This window comes from Poecilia reticulata, chromosome 5, assembly GCF_904066995.2.
Source record: "Poecilia reticulata chromosome 5, P_reticulata-male-v2, whole genome shotgun sequence".
NCBI classification, from domain to species: Eukaryota; Metazoa; Chordata; class Actinopteri; order Cyprinodontiformes; family Poeciliidae; genus Poecilia; species Poecilia reticulata.
Genome location: NC_088834.1, coordinates 10,590,803 through 10,610,900, shown reverse-complemented (window position 1 = coordinate 10,610,900; position 20,098 = coordinate 10,590,803). Strand labels below are relative to the sequence as shown.

Here is a 20,098-nt window from a genome sequence, read left to right as displayed (position 1 = left end):
TATGGCTGTCACGTTATTAGGTTGGCTTGTTCTGCGTATTAAGGTTAGCACCGCCGGGTGTTATGACTTTTCATACATGTATACGGAATGCCGGGCGATGCCGTGAAAATAAACACGCTCACCTCAAGTTCTGGATTTTCTGTAATGTGGTTGGCTTTGACCAAAACTATATTCGACGACAACAGCCAATCACAAACCAGCAAATCTTACACAGCGTAAGCTATTTTCTATCCTCTTAAAGAGCGAGGAAGGGTCTGTCTGTCAGCATGGGATGGAAATGTCACTAGTTCCCATGAGTTGCAGTTAATTTGCAAAAGTGCACGGCGAGGTACTCCCTCTGCGTCTCTATTAGCCCAATTATGTGAAGTTATTAATATCTACGAGAAAGGCGCTGCAAACTTAATAGGAGGCATACGCAAATTTCTGGGCAGTTCACTTCAAAACACAACAGAGCTGTCACGGCGTTGCTGTCACTGCTGCTTCAAAGGTGAGTTGTGCAGTGTTGCTTACAGGAAAGCAAGAACTGTGTAAATGCTTATGCTATGTTTTATTTTCCGAAGAAATGTATCTTTCATCCTTCAGTTGAAATGTACATTCTTCAGTTTTATTCTTAATATAAACTAACATACTGTCTCTCTGAAAAGAAGTTTAATTGCAACGTTTAATAAAGTTGATAGTGTTTTTCAAAGTTGACTGAAATTTAAAACCCGAGTTTGGTTTTAAGATTGGATTAAAAAAGTTATATTAATACTCAAATGTCCTGAGCTATGGTACACATTATCCAAAAAGCTGGGTTTACGTAGGTCGCACAGGTCATATAGGTCTTGCACGCAGGTTTACAGTTACTGCAAAAAATAAATGTACTTTTTCGACAACACATTTTTTCCACACGATTATATTAATCTACTCAGAGTCTTTTGCTTCTCAACTGCTTAGTACTTTGAAAAGAAACCACAAATGCATTTTTAGCCTCCAAACATTTCCTGTGGAGGAGTTTCTTTTTAAAGTTTCCATTTCAGCCCTCCCTTACAGTTACATATAATATGCTATATCATTATTACCACAGCTATGCATTTGTCCTGCAGACACTGATGTCCCGTTTCCTCACATTGTAATGTTTCAGAAACAATGGTCTCATTGTTTTGTCATATTTTTTTAAACCCACACTGATAAGAGTTCTTTTACATGTGCCATATTTTGTGCAGATATATTTGCATGCATCTGCATGCAAAGCTCACCCGTACCAGTGTATGGACAGGTTAACCACAGTGAGTGATGGAAACTGCTCGCCTGACGCATTGCATTTTTGTTGTTTCATAATCATTCTTAAGTCCTTGCAAAGCTGGAGATTTTCTCTCTTTCTGCCAGCTTATGACGACACATGCTTGAAAGATTAATGCCATTTGCAACTTTTCTGATTAAAAACGCCCTGTACCTCGAGTACAGGGCGCAGAGTTACAAACACCCCATAATAGCATGATGGCCCCTCACACATTGCTGTGGATCTAGAGCCACACAGATATTGAGAGTCTGTTATATCTGACCTTAAGTTGCATTTCCTGGTCTCTCGCATACAGCCACTTGTGTGGGAATATTAAGATGATGTAGGTCAGCAAAACCTCCTCATACCTCTTTGTTAGAGAAGCCAAAGACTACACTGCTGAACCTGTGCTAAGTGAATTCTTGTCCTTTTTCACAACTTTGCAAATGCCACCTTTTGCATACGGGTTTGTCTGTTTTGGTGTTCATTTTAGTTACTCTTTTGTTTCTTGATCTGAATATGTTGCTTCGCATGGCTTTTATAAATTTCCTCCGTCCAGCTTTTCTTCATTCTTTCTGTTTTCAAGTATGTTAAGCCAGAGGTTCTGATTTTGTTTTTCTTTTACTATAATTGGAAAGGTGAAAAACTTTTAACCGCCACAAATTTATTTTCTTCTCCTCTGTATGAACTAAATCCTTTGCCTATATGTAGCACAGACTCTCCAGACTTTCTGAAGGGTTTCTTTTTAAGGTTTTCTTTGGATGTCTGCATTTTCAGTCCACTTTTTTGACATTCCTATTCACCTCGACGCTTTTATAAGTATTATTATTCTACTGTTTCTTTCTTAAGCCGTGCAGCAGCCCTGACCTATGAATCATCAAAGCATTAAAGGACACCTAACTTCAGGAATGAATCAGTGCTTTAAAGATACCAGATCATGCAAAAGTAGTCATACACCTCAACCTTTCCACTATTTGTCAAGTTACAACAATTAGAACAGATGTGTGGTGGGAAACTAACAGCATGTGTTAGTTAGGGATAGTGAGCACACTATCCCTACCTTAAGCCTAGGTGGTGGCAGCATCATGCTGTGAGTACGCATCTGTTAAACAGGGCTGGGGAATTGATGGTGGAATGGATGGAGCTTAAGGAAAAGACTTGAGAACAAGAGGCATAGATTCATTCATTTATCTGAATTGAATTTTAAATGTGCGACATAAGGAAAAGACAAAACAAAATATTCACAAAACTGAGACTGTCTCCGACAGATTTCCCCCGTAGTTGATTCATCTGTTGCTTAGCAAAGTTTCGTCAGAGATATAGCTTCATTTGAAGTGAAGTCATGCAGGAAATGATTTTAAAGGAAGGGCGTCTATTTGTCAAATTACTCAAGGATTGGCCTAACAGTCACTGGCCGAAAGCTACTACAAGATAATAAGGTATTATTTTTTATGTTGTCTACATGCACAAAGAAAGTGAGGAGAGAAGCAAGAAGTGAATGCCATCAGCAATAGTGAAAAGACAGGAGAAGTACTATCATAGTTAGGGCTGCATTTTGGAGATCGGTTTTAAGGATTTTCACTTGAATTAGATGAAGAAACAAACCGCCGTGTGAGTGATGACTGCATTTTAGATCCAGAGCAGCGCAGCATGTGTGAACCATGCACAGCAGCAGAAGAGAGCAGCGTCTCTTGTAGACTGGTGTCCTCAGAGCGTGGATCTAAATATTATCACTTGCGATCTTAGTTGGGAAAAGCATCAAAATATAAAATTTTTAAAAAAGGGCTATTAGGAGGTTATGAGAAAAAAGTTAAATTGAGTTACTGTCAGGTAATTATTTTAATTAATGATGATTTTTTTGTATTATCATCGTGTGTTAGATTTTGAAGACTCATCAGCTGATTTTCATTTCATTTTACATAGATTTACTACTACTTATTTTGCTCTGCTTTAATCCAGATGAGTTGTTTTATGTTTAATATCAGTTATTTTTGTTGAGAAGCATAGTCAATCTGACAAAATAACTGCTATTAATGTCTTCAGAGTTCCAAAAATAATTGACTGTGACATGATTTAAAATGTTATTTCGCAAATTTAAAAGTGAAGTCAGAAAACGCTAATTTTCTGTAGCGCATAGTAAAAAGTTTGAGCTTTTTCTCACTTTTTTTATATCTTTATTTAAGTCCAAGGAAAATTGTCCCCAGTTGAAAAAATAAACCCTTTATCCCTCTAGGGGAAAAAAGTGATGCCTGTCTGTGTTAGCGCCATTGGAATCGGAGGTCTAGCTCCTTTACTTTGTGCCTCAGCTCCATGCTCACTTCGGCTGTGCGCAGCTGAAAGTGGGTCTTCGACTTGCTTGATAGCTTTTGACAGCTCACTCTCATCCCTGGTGGATCAATGGAGCTCAGCACTCTTCATTAGAAACATCAATGTACTGCACATTCCCACAGGCTCACCAACGACCCAGCAGCTCAGCAAGTGAAAATGTATTTATTTTTTTATTCTATAAAAAAATCATTCAGGATTTATGGCTTATGTATTTTTTTTACTTCAGGTGAAAACCAGAGAAATTGCTTGGTTTTGCCCATTGGAACTTCTTTTTTAAAACGTAGCCTGCATTAATGTTCGAGCAACATTCACATATGAGAAGGACCATGATTATGTTGATTTTGATTAGGAATACAAATGTTTTACTACTTTTTATACCACACAGAACAACGGAACATTAATTATTTTATATTTTTTATTAATAAATACATAGCTGTGGATGTATTTTAAGGCACACCTCAAACATTCTGACTGTCTACAAATTCATGACATGATGGGAAAGTCAAAAAAGCTTCCACATTTGTCCCATGTCCAGGAAGGAGACAGACTATATCAGGACATAGAAAACAAAAAAAAACATAAGACATTCTGTGAAGATTTTGGAGCTAAATCTTAGCCAGGAAGTTAAAACTTGGGTGCAAATAATTCTTCTAAATAGTCAGTGACATTAAACATAAAGCCGTGATCTCAGTCCCACAGAAACTTTAAACGACATGCAAGATGAGCTGCCTACAAACTTGACTTAGTTGCAGCTGTTCAGCAAACTATTGTGAGAAGCTTACTAAAGAATACTCAAAACATTTCATTCAAGTTATAAGGAAATGTATCTAAATTTTTTAAGTTAAAGAATGTAATAAAACAATAAATGGGTCTTAATAGTTTTAAGACCCATTGAAAATGTAAGTGTCATTTGCTTGGTTATGGTGTCATTATTAGGAAAAGCTTAGTGTGTACACTTTTTATTTTGAAAGTCTCCTTCTGTAAGGTGAATGATATTTTTTCTTAGATTGTTTATGTTGTGATGAAGATAAAACGCAACAAAAAAAATAGCACGGTAAAAGGAAAAAATAAATGGACAGAATAACAGTGCAACCTAAGAGAAGAGATTCATTTGTAAATGTTACTACTTACATTTCAAACTGAAAACACATTAATTATTTAGATTGTTTTGCCATATTTATAGTTAAATGAAAGTACTTTTTGCCTAAATATTGTATAGAATATGAGCTGTTTTAAAGTAATATTGAGCTGTGGGGATAGGATGTTTTGCTTTTATTAAACTGAAATAAACTCACTACTTTTAGATACAAGCTGTATTATTTATTTACCTTCCTTTTTTCCTAAGTGAATTAAAAAATGAAATCCTTGATTGAATTTTATTCAAAAGCTCAAAATGCCTTCTGGACAATTCTGCGGTGTTTTGTATTTTTGCATGAAAGGCAAATGTCTTGCTTCTTATTTTTTTATTTATTTATTTTTCAGGTTGTTTTTAATGTTTATATTGAAAAAGAGGGACCTGGAAGTTGAATATTATTGAAGTGAATTTTAAAGAAGTTCACTACACGTCAATGGAAGCTCCAGGGTTCATTGTAAACACAAGTGTTGCGTCAGCAGTCAGTCTCTTGAAATGATGGCATCACACGTGGAATATTAGTATGTGCAACAAGGTGAAAAAAACACAGTGGAGACACTAGTGATGGCAACGGGTCACAGAGGTTGTTGTCATAGTGGAAATAATGAGTCTGAGCCAATGGCTGCCTCACTGTCATCATCTGCCATTCGATTGGCCCTCTGACAGTTTACTCAGCTAATCACTGGAAGAATTCAGCCTACATGTTTGGTAGCATATGTGTACACACACACGCATTCATACACACATTTGGCGGCCAAACGTCACACTGGGAAAACGCAATGTGTGTTTCGGTGAGTCTCTCTGGTCCTGACATTAATAATGCATGGCTTTGGGAGGATGAAAGGCTGTTTTGGCTTGAGGCATATGTTTCATATGAAGAGAGAGACATCATGGCCGGTAGTTATAACTGTACATCCACAGAGAAAGTGAATGCTTCGTCACATGGCTTTCATCAGCGGCTCTGTACTTAAGTCTGGAAGTGGATTTATTTTGGGGGTAAAGAGTGAAATAATCAAATATTTAACATGAAGGGATTTTTTTTTCTATGGTAGGTTGAATACTGTGTCTTTACAGTGCACTTTATTAGATGCACCTGTTCAGTACCTGGTTAACACCAATGCAAATCAGCCAATGACATGGCAGCTCCACGTCTAGGCATGATAAAGGTGATTTGCTGAAGTTCAAATTGAGCAGCATAATGGAGGGAAATAGGATTTAAATGACCAAATGTGAAATTGATATTTGGGCTTGTTATACATTTTCAGAAACGTTTGATGTTCTAGGATAGTCACACAGACGTCTCTTGACTTTACAGAGATTTGGCAAATAATAGCAATAATAATGAGCCAATCAGCAGCAGTGCATTACACACAAAATACCTTGTTGATGTCAAAGGAGAATAGCAGAAAGGTAGCAGTGACTGTAATAATCTCTTGTTACATTTCAGGTATGTTAAATAAAATACCACCTCTGAATGCACAACATGTCAAACCTTGAAGCAGATGGACAAGAGCAGCAGAAGACCACACACGGTGCCGCTCGTATGAGATAAAAATAGGAAATTGAGGTGATAATTCACACAGGCTCACCAAAATTGGATGACAGACTGAAAAACATTGCTTGTTCTTGATATAAGCAGTGACACTAAGATTTAGGGTCAGAAATTGGTATAATATTATGAAACATAGACCCATTACCAAAAAGACATCTATGCGTTAATAGTTCTAATTGAATTATGCATTATTGTGTTTCAAGAAATTCAATAGAGGTTTCCATATGTTTTCAAACTCCTGTGCCTCACCTTTGACAATGTCAGTCAGTTTCTCCATTATGTTGTAGGACATATTTTCCTTCACCCACATAGTTGTTGTTTGGTCCATTTTCTTCATGTGAAAGCTATAATTCTTCCAAATTTAATCAATATTTAAGAGACAATTGTCTGTCAATACACACACACTAGATAGTATTTTGCATTATATGGCACTTGTAACCCAGTAATATCTACTAGTAACTAATATACTATCCTCTTCCAGTATTTTTGGTGTTTGGAGTAGCCCCATATAAACTGAGACAAGGTACCTTTAACTTTAAAATACTTAAACATCTCAAATGCCAGGGGACCATTGATTCAGCTTTTCTGGTATAACTTGAGTTCTTATATCTCAGTCTTCATTAATTGTTTAAAACGTTTAAACATGCGATTTCCATTTTTTGTTTTTACTGACCCTTCTGTCAGACTCAGTACTCGGTGGGAGGTCATAATATTACAGCTGATAAGTGCGTAGAGAAAGTACTACTTTTTTTTTTTCAGGATTGATTTCTGAAAGCTTTTAAGCTGGCTTCACATTTATATCATGACCTACTCCGTTGTTTTTTTTTGTTTTTTTTTTTGTAAATCCAGAATGTGTGCTGTGATGCAACACTTCACATCGCAAGCATCATAGCACCACCAGATTGGGCTAAAAGTCAAATTTAGCAGGCAGTGGTTTGCTAACAGTAATCATGCACAAGAAGGATTCATTCCTGCTCTTGTGAAGAACATGAGCACAACTTGTTTGTCTGACACTCATGTGCGGTAATTAAGGTTAAAGTCTCATGTGTGGAAAGTTTCCCCTTATTTCCTTGTGACGCCTTCGGTAATAGAGCTTCATATGTAAATAAAGCGCCTCGCTCATGCATATGAGTGTTTTCCATGTGTCTATGTGAGCGTGTGCATCAAACCCTTTGAAGTTACTCATTCACTCTATATTCCTTCTCTTCCCATGTCTCGTCTCTTTGAACAGCATGTAGGCATGATTATTAAAGCTGCTCTCTTTCGACTTCAAACATATGGGATGAATATGGATATGATGTGACACCAAGCCCTTCACCAATGCCCTGTCTGTACTTCATTTTCATTCCTGTCATGCAATGAAGGTTGATAGGCTCGGCGTTAAACAATCTCTGTGGGAACTAAACCTGTCATTCACTGGCTTGTCTTTGAGCTAGCTAAGGCAGTTATTACGTAGCTTATCGAGAATGACATGGAGCTGCAGGGGAGAATTAGATGTGGAATTTTATTCTTATTTGACTTGTCATTCTTCACTTTTCTTGCCGTCATCTGACATGCTATGTACATCTTTTTCTGATGTCATCCTTTCTTAATTTATTGTGTTGTTGAATGAATTTTTGCTTCTTTAGCTGTTTTCCTCTTTCATAGTTTTCACACGAAGCATGCAGGACAGAGACCACAAATCCTTGTTGTTTGTACTTTAAATTTTGATCTTCCGCAGATGGTAATATATGTTCCTCAGGTGCAATTAACAAACCAGCAAAATGTTTATTTTTTGTTTAACTTTAAGGGCCCAAATTTACCACTGAGCCTCAGACAGCTCATTTTTACTATGATATTCACTCTTGCGTCAGCAGAACACAGAACTAAAATACCTGAGATGTAACAAGACAGGCCTCTTTTTCAAAATGCTAACGAATGTTCTAATAATCTGCAGAAGGTAAAATCTGTTTATGTGTAATTTTTCACATGGGAATAGATTGTGTGTGCGATCTAATTCTGTTTCTTAACAGAAATTGCATTTTGATCTTTTCTTCAATTTTACACGAACTTATTTATTTACACAAACTCAATAATTAAGCATATATCGGTACAAGAACGATATATTGTATTTACAGAAAATACACATGTCCAAATACAGTATGTAAAAAAAAAAAAACTCAGACTTTTTTTGGGCACTCTATTTTTCTCATGACTGCAGTTACTATATTATTTCAGTAGCTGATTGAGCTAATAACATTTAGAAAATATCATGCATGCTAAGGTAAGCTACCCGTTCACCTTGTGTGCAAAAGCTGTAGGTAGAAACCTCATTCGGCCAGCAGTTAACCACAAAACCTCTTTGCAGAGCATTAAATTTATCGACTTGACGATGGTGGTATTAGGTCTAAACCTGTGTGTACAAATATTACAATATCGTAAAATCTTTCCTGTTATTAAAAGTAGTTAGGCAGCATAATAAACCTACAATATTTTTTAATTAATTCACTGTTAACATCAACAGTCAATCCATTTTTTCACTGATCTCCAGTGACACAGTTAACCAGGCAACTGCATTTGCGTCAATAGGTCAGTCAATCACCTTTGATGTTTTGCAGCATTTACTTGGTTATTGCATTGGTCTAGTATTGCTCTATTTTATTTGATTACTGTGTTGTTGATGAAGTTCCACTATGATCTATTTGCATGGGTGAATCCTAAGCAGTCAAGGTTTTTTGTTTAATTAATATTACCTTTTGTTACACTATTGGATAATACATCAGCAAATGTAGTGTGTAGGGACTGGATATTTTACTTCTGCACAGAATTAAGTATGTACGTAATTGCATGCATGTGCATGCATGAACAATGAATGAATGCAATTTGCTTTCTGCAGGAAGGGTTGCTAGCTTGTGTCAATTTTAGTTTTTCTGTCCCATCCTTTCCTGAATCATTATTCTTTTGTGAATATGTGGTAGTAAAAATGTATGGAATTACTTCTATAAGAGTATCAGTCAGTTGTTTCATGTTCTAGCACAGGGGTGGGCAACTCCAGGCCTGGAGGGCCGGTTTCCTGCAACTTTTAGATGTGTCTCAACTTCAACACACCTAAGTCAAATAATGAGGTCATTAGCAGGACCCTGGAGAACTTGATTTCACTTCGTAGGTGATTCAGCTATTAAATTCAAGTGTGTTGGACCAGGGAGACATCTAAGAGTTGCAGGACACCGACCCTCCAGGACCAGGATTGCCCACCGCTGTTCTAGCACAATAATAAATCACTACTTTTGCAGAATTATGTATTCTGGTTTTATAAAACATGCTTTAAACAAATGAGATCACATTGTGACAGTGACTAGTACTGCATTTTGCAGATCAAGCAAAGGTAAAGGATTGTCCTGTAATGAGTTTTTCTAACACTTGCAGAAGTTGTATTATGCAAATGAGACTGCAATTAAAGAAGGCTGCATGCAGAAATGAGCTGTTGCATCCTGCACAGCTCTTCCGTCAGCTTGGAAACTGACTGATGAAGCAACAAACTGTTGATTGCGATATTTTTTTGGTTTATGCTTCTACATTTTGCAGTGTAGAAACATAATGCGAGATTCTTACATTGGCATGGCCGATTTGAGATTCTTACATTCTGGCTACCATGAGTAAAGTTATCATACTTTCATGGTATTTACTGGTAATTTTTAAACAAATATGTAAAACTTGGTTTTATTTAAAACGGTGAAGCCACAGTTATCCACTATTAAAATACTCCATTGATTACTTTAGTTGTATTAATAATGCATAAGAGTTATTTATTATTTTCAGTTTCAATAAATGTATCAAATTTTCCACAACTTTAGTTGTATTCAAATAAATTTCCTTCATGTGTAGAATGTTATTTAATTGTTCTGTTCTTCTTAGAGTTAAACTGGGAGTAACAGATGTGCACTTTTAGCTTGCTATTGTTTTAAAACATTGTCACCTAATAAAAGTAATACACACATTGATTTTCTACCTAAGTTTACCATCCAAAAATATTCCCAAAAGGCAGAATTTGTCTGTCTTGTAAGCAAGGGAAAAAAGTGGCAGCCTTATTTCAGCCAGCTGACTGACAGTGTGACCAGTTAGGACCAGTTTTGCCATATAGCCAGAGAAAACTTTGGTCACTTTTCCAGGCAGCTTTTAAACAACTACATCAGTCTACACAACTCTTTAAACTGTGGGGAAGGTTTGGAGAAAGATTTCTGATGTTTAGAAACGTACCTTGTAAAAACCACTTGCAAGCCTTTGCTAACCTCAACATTTTTTGGGTTAATGTGGTTTTTATTTTATTTTTTTATTTTTTCAAATCTATTTGAAAAAAATACCTGACATTAATGACAAGAATGCCATAATGTCTTTCATGTTTCATCATGTTTTGCAAAGCCAGAAGGTTCAGCTGTTTAATAAAATCATCATCATTATCATCATAGAAAAATCAAAAACAACTGACTGAGTTCCTGAAAGAGGACATTCTAGCCATGGGTTGTAAAATGTTTTTCAGTCTTATCTTGACTACAGAATGCATCAGTGACCTTGCTGACACAGAAGTACTCTCAGACAGTGAGGCATGTACTGTACTCTGGTTATCTTGCATCCCTGCATTCGTAAAGTGCAAGCTTTTTATTTGTGAAAAGCATGCAATATTGACATGCAAAAACACCGAAATGAAGCACAAAAGCAATGACAAATAAACCCCACACAGCGCTCCCTGTTAGGGCTTATCCATTCACTGATATTTTATTTACTATGTGTTTTTTCCTTTAGTGCTGTTGGCATGTCGTAAGCCCCCATGCCCTCACTTCCTGGCTTATGCTGCCCCCGCCTCTCAGCAGCCATTAGGTCTGTCTCTGACACCATATGGCCTTCTCTCTATGTTGGGGATGTGTGACGACAGTCCCCACTATGCTGCTAAGTCTTCTGTAAATAGAAGCACAGTCTTGCCCTATTTCCTCTTTTCTGCATCCTCATCACATGTATTATTTATTTATTTATTTTACACTAATTCGTTCTTAAAGATTAAGGAGTTTAGTTTTTGCAGTGATAAAATGGTGCATTTGCATTGAGATTTTATTTGCCTTTAGCCAAATGTCCACTAACATTACTGTGGTGAATCAGAGAAAACTACTATAATTAAAATCTTGAGTCACAGAATGACGAAGGCCAGCACCGTTACAGACGCATCTTCACTCCTCTTGGCAGACAGAGCTGCCTTTTGAGAGGATCATATCAAAGCCCAGAAACATGCAAAACCAAATGATTCTACTTATTTGACTTCTTTTAAACACAGCAGGAGAAAATTGTATATGCCTCTGCAGATGTCTTTTGTCTCTGCTGGTAAGGTTGTCTTACAAATGTTAATGTAGACGCAAGCTTGTAGCCGTAAGATTTAGTAGTCTTAGTCTGCAAGTTTTTCTTCCTTTTCTGACACGTGTATCGAGAAAGAAAGACAGGAAAAGGCAAACAGGTGTGTAGTAGTGTCACTGATGTGTTTCCTGTTTGTGCCTGGAGAAGAACTCTTCGAGGACGGATCATATCGGAAGGTATTGCAGCAAGCTATGTGTCTTTCTTCTTTTCAAACAAGAATATGATGCAGTTATTTCTGTTTTATTTTAGCAGTAAATTACATCTCACTGAAAGTAGACTGGAGAATAGTAAGGGAAAAATATCAGCCGTAAGCTGCACTTTGAGTAATTGTAGTTTCAGTTTTCTAATTTGTGATGATGAATAAAAAACATATCTCGTGTTTGGTTTGACTTTAGCTGTTACCAGCTGTAAGTAAGCCGTAGAGCATCTGAAGAGCAAATTCAAAGATGGAAAGGATATGACCCAAACTGTGGTTGAACCTTGACGTGTCTTCTCAGTTTCCTGTTTTCTTGCTCGTCTTGTTCCTCCAACTTTTGCCGCTGTCCCTTCTGCTCTCATCTGCATGGCTTAAACGAGTGAGAGCGCTACAACCAGGAAGACAGTGAAGCTGCTTTCAGAGCAGTTGCAATACAATGTGGTCTTATATAAAAGGGACTGATCCGATTTCAATGACTTATTTTTTATTTTTTTGATATATATTTCCTGATTTACAAGCACAGTTTACATTCAATACCTTGCAAAAATATTTTTGTCTATTATTAAATATTCTTGTCTCTTTTTTTAGCTCATTGGATTTATTTTGACTTTCACAAATTATTGTCAATGATTTTCAACATTTGTTTTAGATCTACAAAAGTGTGGCACACTGACAATGTGTCATGCATATTTTTGTCCTTTCTTCTTTCCAAAATACCCCCAGCATAGTCAGATTGAATTAAGAGCATCTATGAGCAAGTCTTGCCAGAGACTGTTGACTGGGTTTAGGTCTTTACTGGGTCATTTTAGCTTAAGAAAATGCACCGATCTGAAACCTTTCATTGTAACTCTGTCTGTATGGTTAGGATTGTTATCTTGATGGTAGGTGAACATCCTCTGCAGCCTCCAACATGTTTGCTTCCAAGATCTACCCTGTGCTTTGCTCCTCATCTCATCACCTCTGATCAGCTGCTGCACCATCCCTGCTGAAGAAAAGCATTCCCACATCATAATTTTTCTACCATCTACACAAACTCTTAGGGTTGGTTTGTTCAATGTGCAGTGTTCATTTTCCTCTAGTGTTCTGTGCATATTTATATGTGCATATTTGTCTGCTATTTTCCTTTGTCTTCATGATGCTTTTGTTCATTACTGTTCCTTATCATATCTCTGAAGCCTTTTCAGAACAGCTGCGTTTAAACTGAGATTTATCACTTAGGCGTCTTTTGAATGCAGTCGATTGCATTTGATTTCATTTAGGGACGTCGAATTAAGGGGGTGTAAATAAATGTCCACCACACTCTTAAGGAAACCTTTTCCTTATTCATTATTATGCACTAATTTGTGTTGGTCTGTCACATTAAACTCCTGTTAAAAAGCATCAATAGTGTTATGTTGATGTAATGTGAAAAAGGTCAAGGTGTATGAATTCCATTGCAGGGCACTGCAAACCATAGAACTGTGCATCACTTGCAGATCCTGACAAACTTAAGATTTATAAAATTATACCTGTGATTTTTTATGCTATGTCTCAAAGTACGGTCCTGCGACACACGGATTGTTTCTAGATCATGTCAGTGATAGCCTTCCATTTATCCACACGTGCCCTCTCCCTCTATCCTCATACTCTTGTGCAGATGGGGTTTACTGTAATTTTTAAAAGCCATGCAGGTTACACATTCATTCCCATGGTTTAATATGAGTGGGGTTACTAAGGTTCGCCAGGATGTCCCCGACCTCTCTTCCACCAGCTCCATCATACCTCCCTGTTTCGTCTTTTTTTTTCTTCACATTTAGACATTTTGCTCTTCTTTTCACCTTGTCTTGTCCTGCCCAGCGTTTCCCTCCTCCTGACATGGTATGACTGGGACTGTTGGTACTTTGGGATGTTCTTGTCTCTTTGGGTATGTTTTTTGAGACATGTGCTCATCAGGTTGGATGCTTTAAGTACCATGTGAAGCTGTGTGTCGGGCAGAAACTTATGTGCTCTGCTCTTATGTAAGCTGGTCTTGGCGGGGTAAAAGCAAGGGTTTAGCTTGAGGGATGCTGGCTCAGGTGCAGCGATGGAGACAGAAGCTATTTTGGGAATGCTTCGCTTCTCGCATCTACCAAACGCATGAGTTATTCACTCACATGGGTCTCCTGGTTCTGAAGGGATGAAAGGACAATTGAAAAGTGGGGTTCCGCCCTGTTTTGTATTCCTGCATGCAGTGTCTGCTAGGTGTGCTAAAACTGTAGCTGGAGAAAATATTTTGATTCCTTTGTTCTGCAAATATTCTGGCATTCATTGTTGGTTTTATTCACTGCCAGTAATCCAAGCCATTAGTTAAAAGGCTTAGATTAGTACAGCTACGCACAGCTCCCTGCATAAGTCTCCCTTCATATGTTCTCTGATGTTAAATATTTCTACACATATAGTGTGGGCATCAACTTTTGATTAAAAATGGTTCATGCATAAAAAGTGCATTATCTATTCTGGTAGCTACAAATAATGATTTTTAGTTTAGATACTATGTGCTACTCATCCTTTGAACTTGCTCATCGCTGTGAGATTTGTAGCACTCTTTGACAGCTGTGCTAATCTGTCTATCCCTGTGTATTTTTACTCTCTCCCTGCCCCAGACCATGCAGCCCCTCTGGCTCCAGACTCACCTGCCTTGCTGATCAAACATAAGGGCACACCCAGCAGGGACTGCTGAACACGACTGGGTAGAAAACCATGCTGTCTGGCTCCTGGCGTCGGTCTGTGGGGCCGACACAACCTGTCGCAGCCCCTGTGGTGAACCCCAGCGCGATGACTGTGTGCGGGGTTCCAAGCGGTACTGTGGTTCTTGAGGCTCAGTATGACTACAGCTACCGAGGGTCAGACGGGCGACAAGTATGCATAAGAGAGGGCGAACGGTTTGTTCTCCTGAAGAAGACAAATGCAGACTGGTGGCAGGTGAGAAAACATTGTTTTTTTCTCTGGTGTGAATGAAACCATAATGGAGTTAGTTTATTCAAGTCCATGCTTACAACATGGAAGAAAAGACAAATCCATGGGAAAATTTCACAGAAGTAGCAAACTGCTGCTTTTCTAACTTCCTCTTGAAGCAAGCTGTGCACATTATTAGCCTTTATTTAACCAGGTAAAGAATCCATTTAGACCAAGGTCGCTTTTAGGTGATTAGACCAAGAGCTCAACAACACAACACTTGAGAAACACAAATGACTGAATAGGCAAAGCTAGTGAGATTTCCACTTCAGATCATTCCTACAGCTACATCGAACATTTTTATGGGATCTCTGATTATAGACAAACTATTCCTCCTCTCATGCTTTTGTAAAATGACTTCAGTTAAACTGGCCTTAAGCTACAGTTTTTGGGCCCAGCCACTTCATTTACTGTTGTGTATACAGTACTTTTTAATTCATATACATATAGATTAAGTCAAAATAGTTAAACATGAAATTAGTTTATTGTAACATGTTTATTTCAATGTACATTTTGTCTCATATCAGTCCAGAATATGGCTATTTTTGGTTACAAATGCTATTGAAACAGGAATATCTTCAATACTTCAGTTCTGTTGAAACTAGTTATTTACATACACTATATAAAAGGACACAGAACCATTATTTCTGACTGCCTGACATTAAATCAGACTAAACTTCCCCTGTTTTAGATTAGCTAGGATTATCAAAATGATTTTTATTCGCTAAATACCAGCATGATATCACCTTACCCTTACTTTGCAGTTGGGATGATGTAAATGTGACGCTGGTCATTATGATCAAATACTTAAATTTTAGTTTTATCAGGCCACAGGACATCTCACCAGAAATTAATGTCTTTGTCCGTAAGTGCATTTTGCGAACCATAATATGCCTCTACATGCTGCTTTTAGAGTAACAACTTCTTCTTTGTATGACATTTTACCACGTAGCAGTATAGGTGCTGCTAGCTGTTGATAATTACTCTCATCAACTTCACCAAATCATCTTTTTATGTTTTGCAGTTGATACTCATATTTTGCTCTTAAATTATCTGGGACAGACAACACAGGCTGTTATAATTTCACGAAGATTACCTCATCACCACCCAGTTTATTAAAAGTTTAAACCTCCAAGTTTCAAAAAATGGATAAAAACAAACTTTTAAAAATTCTCATTATTTTGGCACTTAGAAAACTTGGAAAAATACAACTGGCCTTATATATGAGAGTTTTAGTCTGATTTAATGTCAGACAGTGAAGGAAAACAATGAAAAAAGTATTTTATGCAGTGTATGTAAATATCTAGATTCTTCTATAAACACTTCTCCTAACATCCTGTGCCTGAAATGGCACAACAGGGTTGGTTTTGTTGTGGCTTGGCTGAATTTATTCAAATGTAAACAGCAAAAGCATTGATCTTGACTTTGTTCTTGAACAGGTGCGCAGAATCGGTGCAGCCAGCAAAACAAAGCCCCTGTATGTCCCTGCTACCTATGTGACTGAGGTTCCTATCACACCGATGCCCTCGCCCCAGCGCCTTGTCACTTCTGTCTCGCTGCACTCCAACATGCTGCCCCGAGTTTCACTCTCTCCCAGCTTCACAGGAACCGGCAGGAATGAGCAGAGTCAGGGTAATGTTTGGTACCAAATACCAAGTTCAATAATAGTGGAAAAAATTGTAAAAAATACAAACTGGAGCTCTTGTTTTATTTCCTCCGCAGTGAACAAACCCATGTACCGGTCCATGGAAAACCTTAACACTTACAACAGTGCCTTCCAGAGGTCTGAGAGGAACACAGTGGTGGGAGAAAACCACTTCCCCACCCTGCCTCTCTCTGGATTCACCTTTACGCCCAATTCTTCCACCTCCCAGTCAAGTCACCTCATGGTCCCAGGGTCTCCTGCAGCTTCCATGACTCGAGCAAGCTCATCACATCCCAGAGTGGTCCCGACAATCACCCGGAGTCAGAGCTCCAGCAACCTGCCTGAAAACCTGAACGAGAACCCGTATGACGAGGTCGGGGGAGGCCTTGGCAGTCGCATCAACTACAAGGTCCCTAAGAAGTCCTGCAGCCAATGGGACATGGTGGGGGCTTCAGGCAGGAATAACCGTCTGCAGGTAAGGGAAGTTAAGATCTAAGAAGAGGTAGACATGGTTTACCCAAATTTCAGGCAATACAGTTTCAAGACTGAATGAAAAGCATGAACAGTGGTTATTTACACTGAAAATATTTGAATAAATATTTGAATAAATCAGAGAAAATATAAAAATTTTCGGCTGAGGCGTTGGGACATTGTTGAGTCTTTGTAATTTCTCTACACACAATGGCTTTCACTAAGGCATGCAAATAAACAAGCTGTAGAAAATCTGATCTTTATTTTAGGTTAACCAGATTCTTTTTCACTTAAAGCTGATTCAATCTATTCTTCAATAACATATTAGATTTTTAAAATTATTTGTCACATTAATTACAAATTAATAGCATCTAAAATATGACTGTTAAGGATGATTTGATTCCTTTCTGATTGTCAGTTCATGCCTTATGAGACACCAGGTGGAGCAAGACTCATATGCAAAGCCATTGTTTTTTGTGAGACTGAGAGAGAACGCAGAATTACCACGTAGTTAGTGTCATTATTACAACACTCACAATGACTGGCTGCGGGAATCCAAACAGCACAAACTGTTTTGTCTTTTTTATCCATCCAATCAGCAACTTTCTCTGTTTTTTGGCTCTTTGAAGACTTTTGTCAGACAAATCAGCTATCAAGCTCTACAGTCCTAAATTTCAGATTTAAGTTGTAGAGAGAATGATCTTTGTTTTTCAAGTAAAGACCTTCTCCTTATCAAATGACGAACATAATTTAAAGCTTAACTTGCCAAATATTTACAGGAAAAACTTAATTTTGACTTCTTTAAAATGCTTTAAGTAAATGATGCATACCATATTGTCGAAAATAACAAGATGACATAGATTTAGCACAGAAAACATTATTGCCAAGACCATCTAATCTATTTGCAAATAAGTACAGTTGGCAATAAAGTTCGGTCTGAATTTTGAATGAGAACTAGCCACTATGTGTTGTAAAACAGAGATTTGAATAATTTGGACTTCAAAAAGCACAATGTCTGATATTTAGCTTAACTTGTCTTTGGTTAAACAGAAAGGAAAGAAAGCTCGATAATGTAAAAATTACAAACTGCTATTTTAAAAGAAAACAATCTACAAGAATTAGATTTGTATAGTTTTAATTCACAAACTTGCATTTCTTTTTCTAAAATGGTAGTATTCCTGTAAATTGTTTTTGCTGAAAGATTTATTTGTCTATTGTGCGCTCACAAAAGAAAAAGAAAGTGCACAAAAATATGCAGTTACCCAACCATAGTTTTAAAATTTTAGTTTATCATTGGTTTCATCTGATTAAGCGTTACTTTCTTTACTTAGTTTTTATTGTTATCATCAGTGACGCCAGATTATAGAAAATGGGTCAAGCAAATCCATCACATGCAGCTGACGCAGAGGGAAGAGCGGGATTAGATTAATTTTGACTTCCGCTTACTGACAACCGGTAATTTCATGTATTTACATGGCATAGCTTAAAATATAATGAAACAGAGTCTGATTTTTGCAAATTTAGCAACTTTTCAGGGTTGCCATAAACCAGATAAATCAACACAGAAGGGTTTGTCCTCCTGCCATCACTCATGTGGACTACAGAAGTCTTTTGCTTAATTTTTCTTATGTAACTTGTTTGTTCTGAGCAGAGTACTTTAATGAAAGCAACAAATATAGAGCAAGTGGAAAGAAAATTGAATTCGTCATGACTGAATTCTGCACAGTGCCTGGGCTCAGAACCAGCACCAGAGGCTGAAATTGATTTACACTTGGGCTCGTTCTTAATAATCCTCTTGGAGAAGCAATCAAGTTAGCATTGTCGTGACGCCAGAGCTTCCCCTATATTACATCAGAGAGGATTACACATGGCCGCGCTGGTGAAAGAAATCCAAGGTTATGCTTCTGTCAGCCGAGGGAAACTCCAACTGCTGAGTCTCCCAAACTGTGGAGTTTAATCTCTGCTGAACTGAGACCTCCGATTATAGATGTGATCTCAGTGGAAATGACTCTGCTCTTTTTTTTTTTATCACTCCCATTTCCTCCTCCCTGTCCCTTTTTGTCTTTTCTATCTTTCATCTCTAAAAGCCCTCTTTATTTGAGACTTTAATACCAGTAAGCAGGATTATAACTCCATGCTATTCTGGAAACTCTCCCTGACCAAATGTTACTCTGACATTTCCCTGCCTGTGATGATGAATTTCAAAACAGATGTAATGTTCCTCATCACTGAGGACTCAGTTGTTGAGTTTAAAAGATGTCAAAATACGAATTTGATATTCTGACTTTTTCAGTATCTTGTCGTACATCCAAATCTTGCATTTTTTACCAAATTTCCTGCTGAAATGTAAACTGCAGGATATTTATGAGGATGATTAATTAGGAGGATTTTGTTGGGTTTTTTTTAACCATCAAACATATACATACAGTCTCCTCATTTACCATCAACTCTGGTAGAGATTTTTACAAAGCCTTACAATGTGTTATTATTGAAGCAGCAGCGTAATCTCACTATGAAAATTTAGAAAAATCTATTTTTTAATTGACCTCCTACATTTGCTGTGCAGCAAAATCTCATATTCAGAAAATGGAAAAGACAATGCAATTAAAGTTACAAATATGTGGCCCTTCTAAGTCAGGTAAAGACTGCAACAACACATCTTCTGACTAAAACATGCCTATCTCTACAGTTATCAGAAAAGCTTAAAATACCTAGTACTGTGAAAAACAAGGTCAGATGGAAACCTAAATTTATCTTATTACATGGTACTGTGAGGAGCAAGATAAAGGGGAAGCAAAAAAGACATGTTCAAAACTCACTGAAAAATGGCATCTTTGGTTCTCTGACACTCAAAAACTGTTTATTTAAAAAGCTTTTATACATATATTTTCTATGGGCGCTAATGACTGTGGAATATGCTTATAGCAGGTTACATGATTAACTGAATACAAGAAATTAAAATTTATTCAAATAGGCATCAAGTTCAAGCAAAATTAGCTTTATTTCAACCTAATTTCATTAGCCAGACCAAGTAAACAACATTTTCAATGTTTACCTTTTATATAATGTTGCATTTTCATATAAATAAACAGTCTTTGATGAGCCTGAGAAAAGAGTGGAAACATACAACAGCATCATTTTCAGAAAAGAAAGCATAGCTG

At 37.3% G+C, this 20,098-nt stretch overlaps 1 protein-coding gene across 10 annotated transcripts in view; it reads left to right on the top strand.

The window, feature by feature from the left end:
- The first annotated feature begins 61 nt into the window (after nucleotides 1-61).
- The window catches only part of arhgap9 (Rho GTPase activating protein 9), a 56,378-nt gene continuing 36,341 nt past the window's right edge, over nucleotides 62-20,098 (top strand). For 9 of the 10 annotated variants that reach the window (XR_001776639.2, XM_081607005.1, XM_081607003.1 and 6 more), the window contains exons 1-4: nucleotides 62-487; nucleotides 14,470-14,788; nucleotides 16,261-16,453; nucleotides 16,544-16,941. Coding sequence is in view for 9 of the 10 variants with exons in the window: in XM_081607005.1 (XP_081463131.1) it covers nucleotides 14,567-14,788; nucleotides 16,261-16,453; nucleotides 16,544-16,941 (813 nt within the window). In the remaining variant the exon portion in view is untranslated. Of the gene's footprint in view, nucleotides 488-11,516; nucleotides 11,829-14,469; nucleotides 14,789-16,260; nucleotides 16,454-16,543; nucleotides 16,942-20,098 lie in introns of those variants that run through there. The other variant, XM_008408463.3, reaches the window with a different exon arrangement.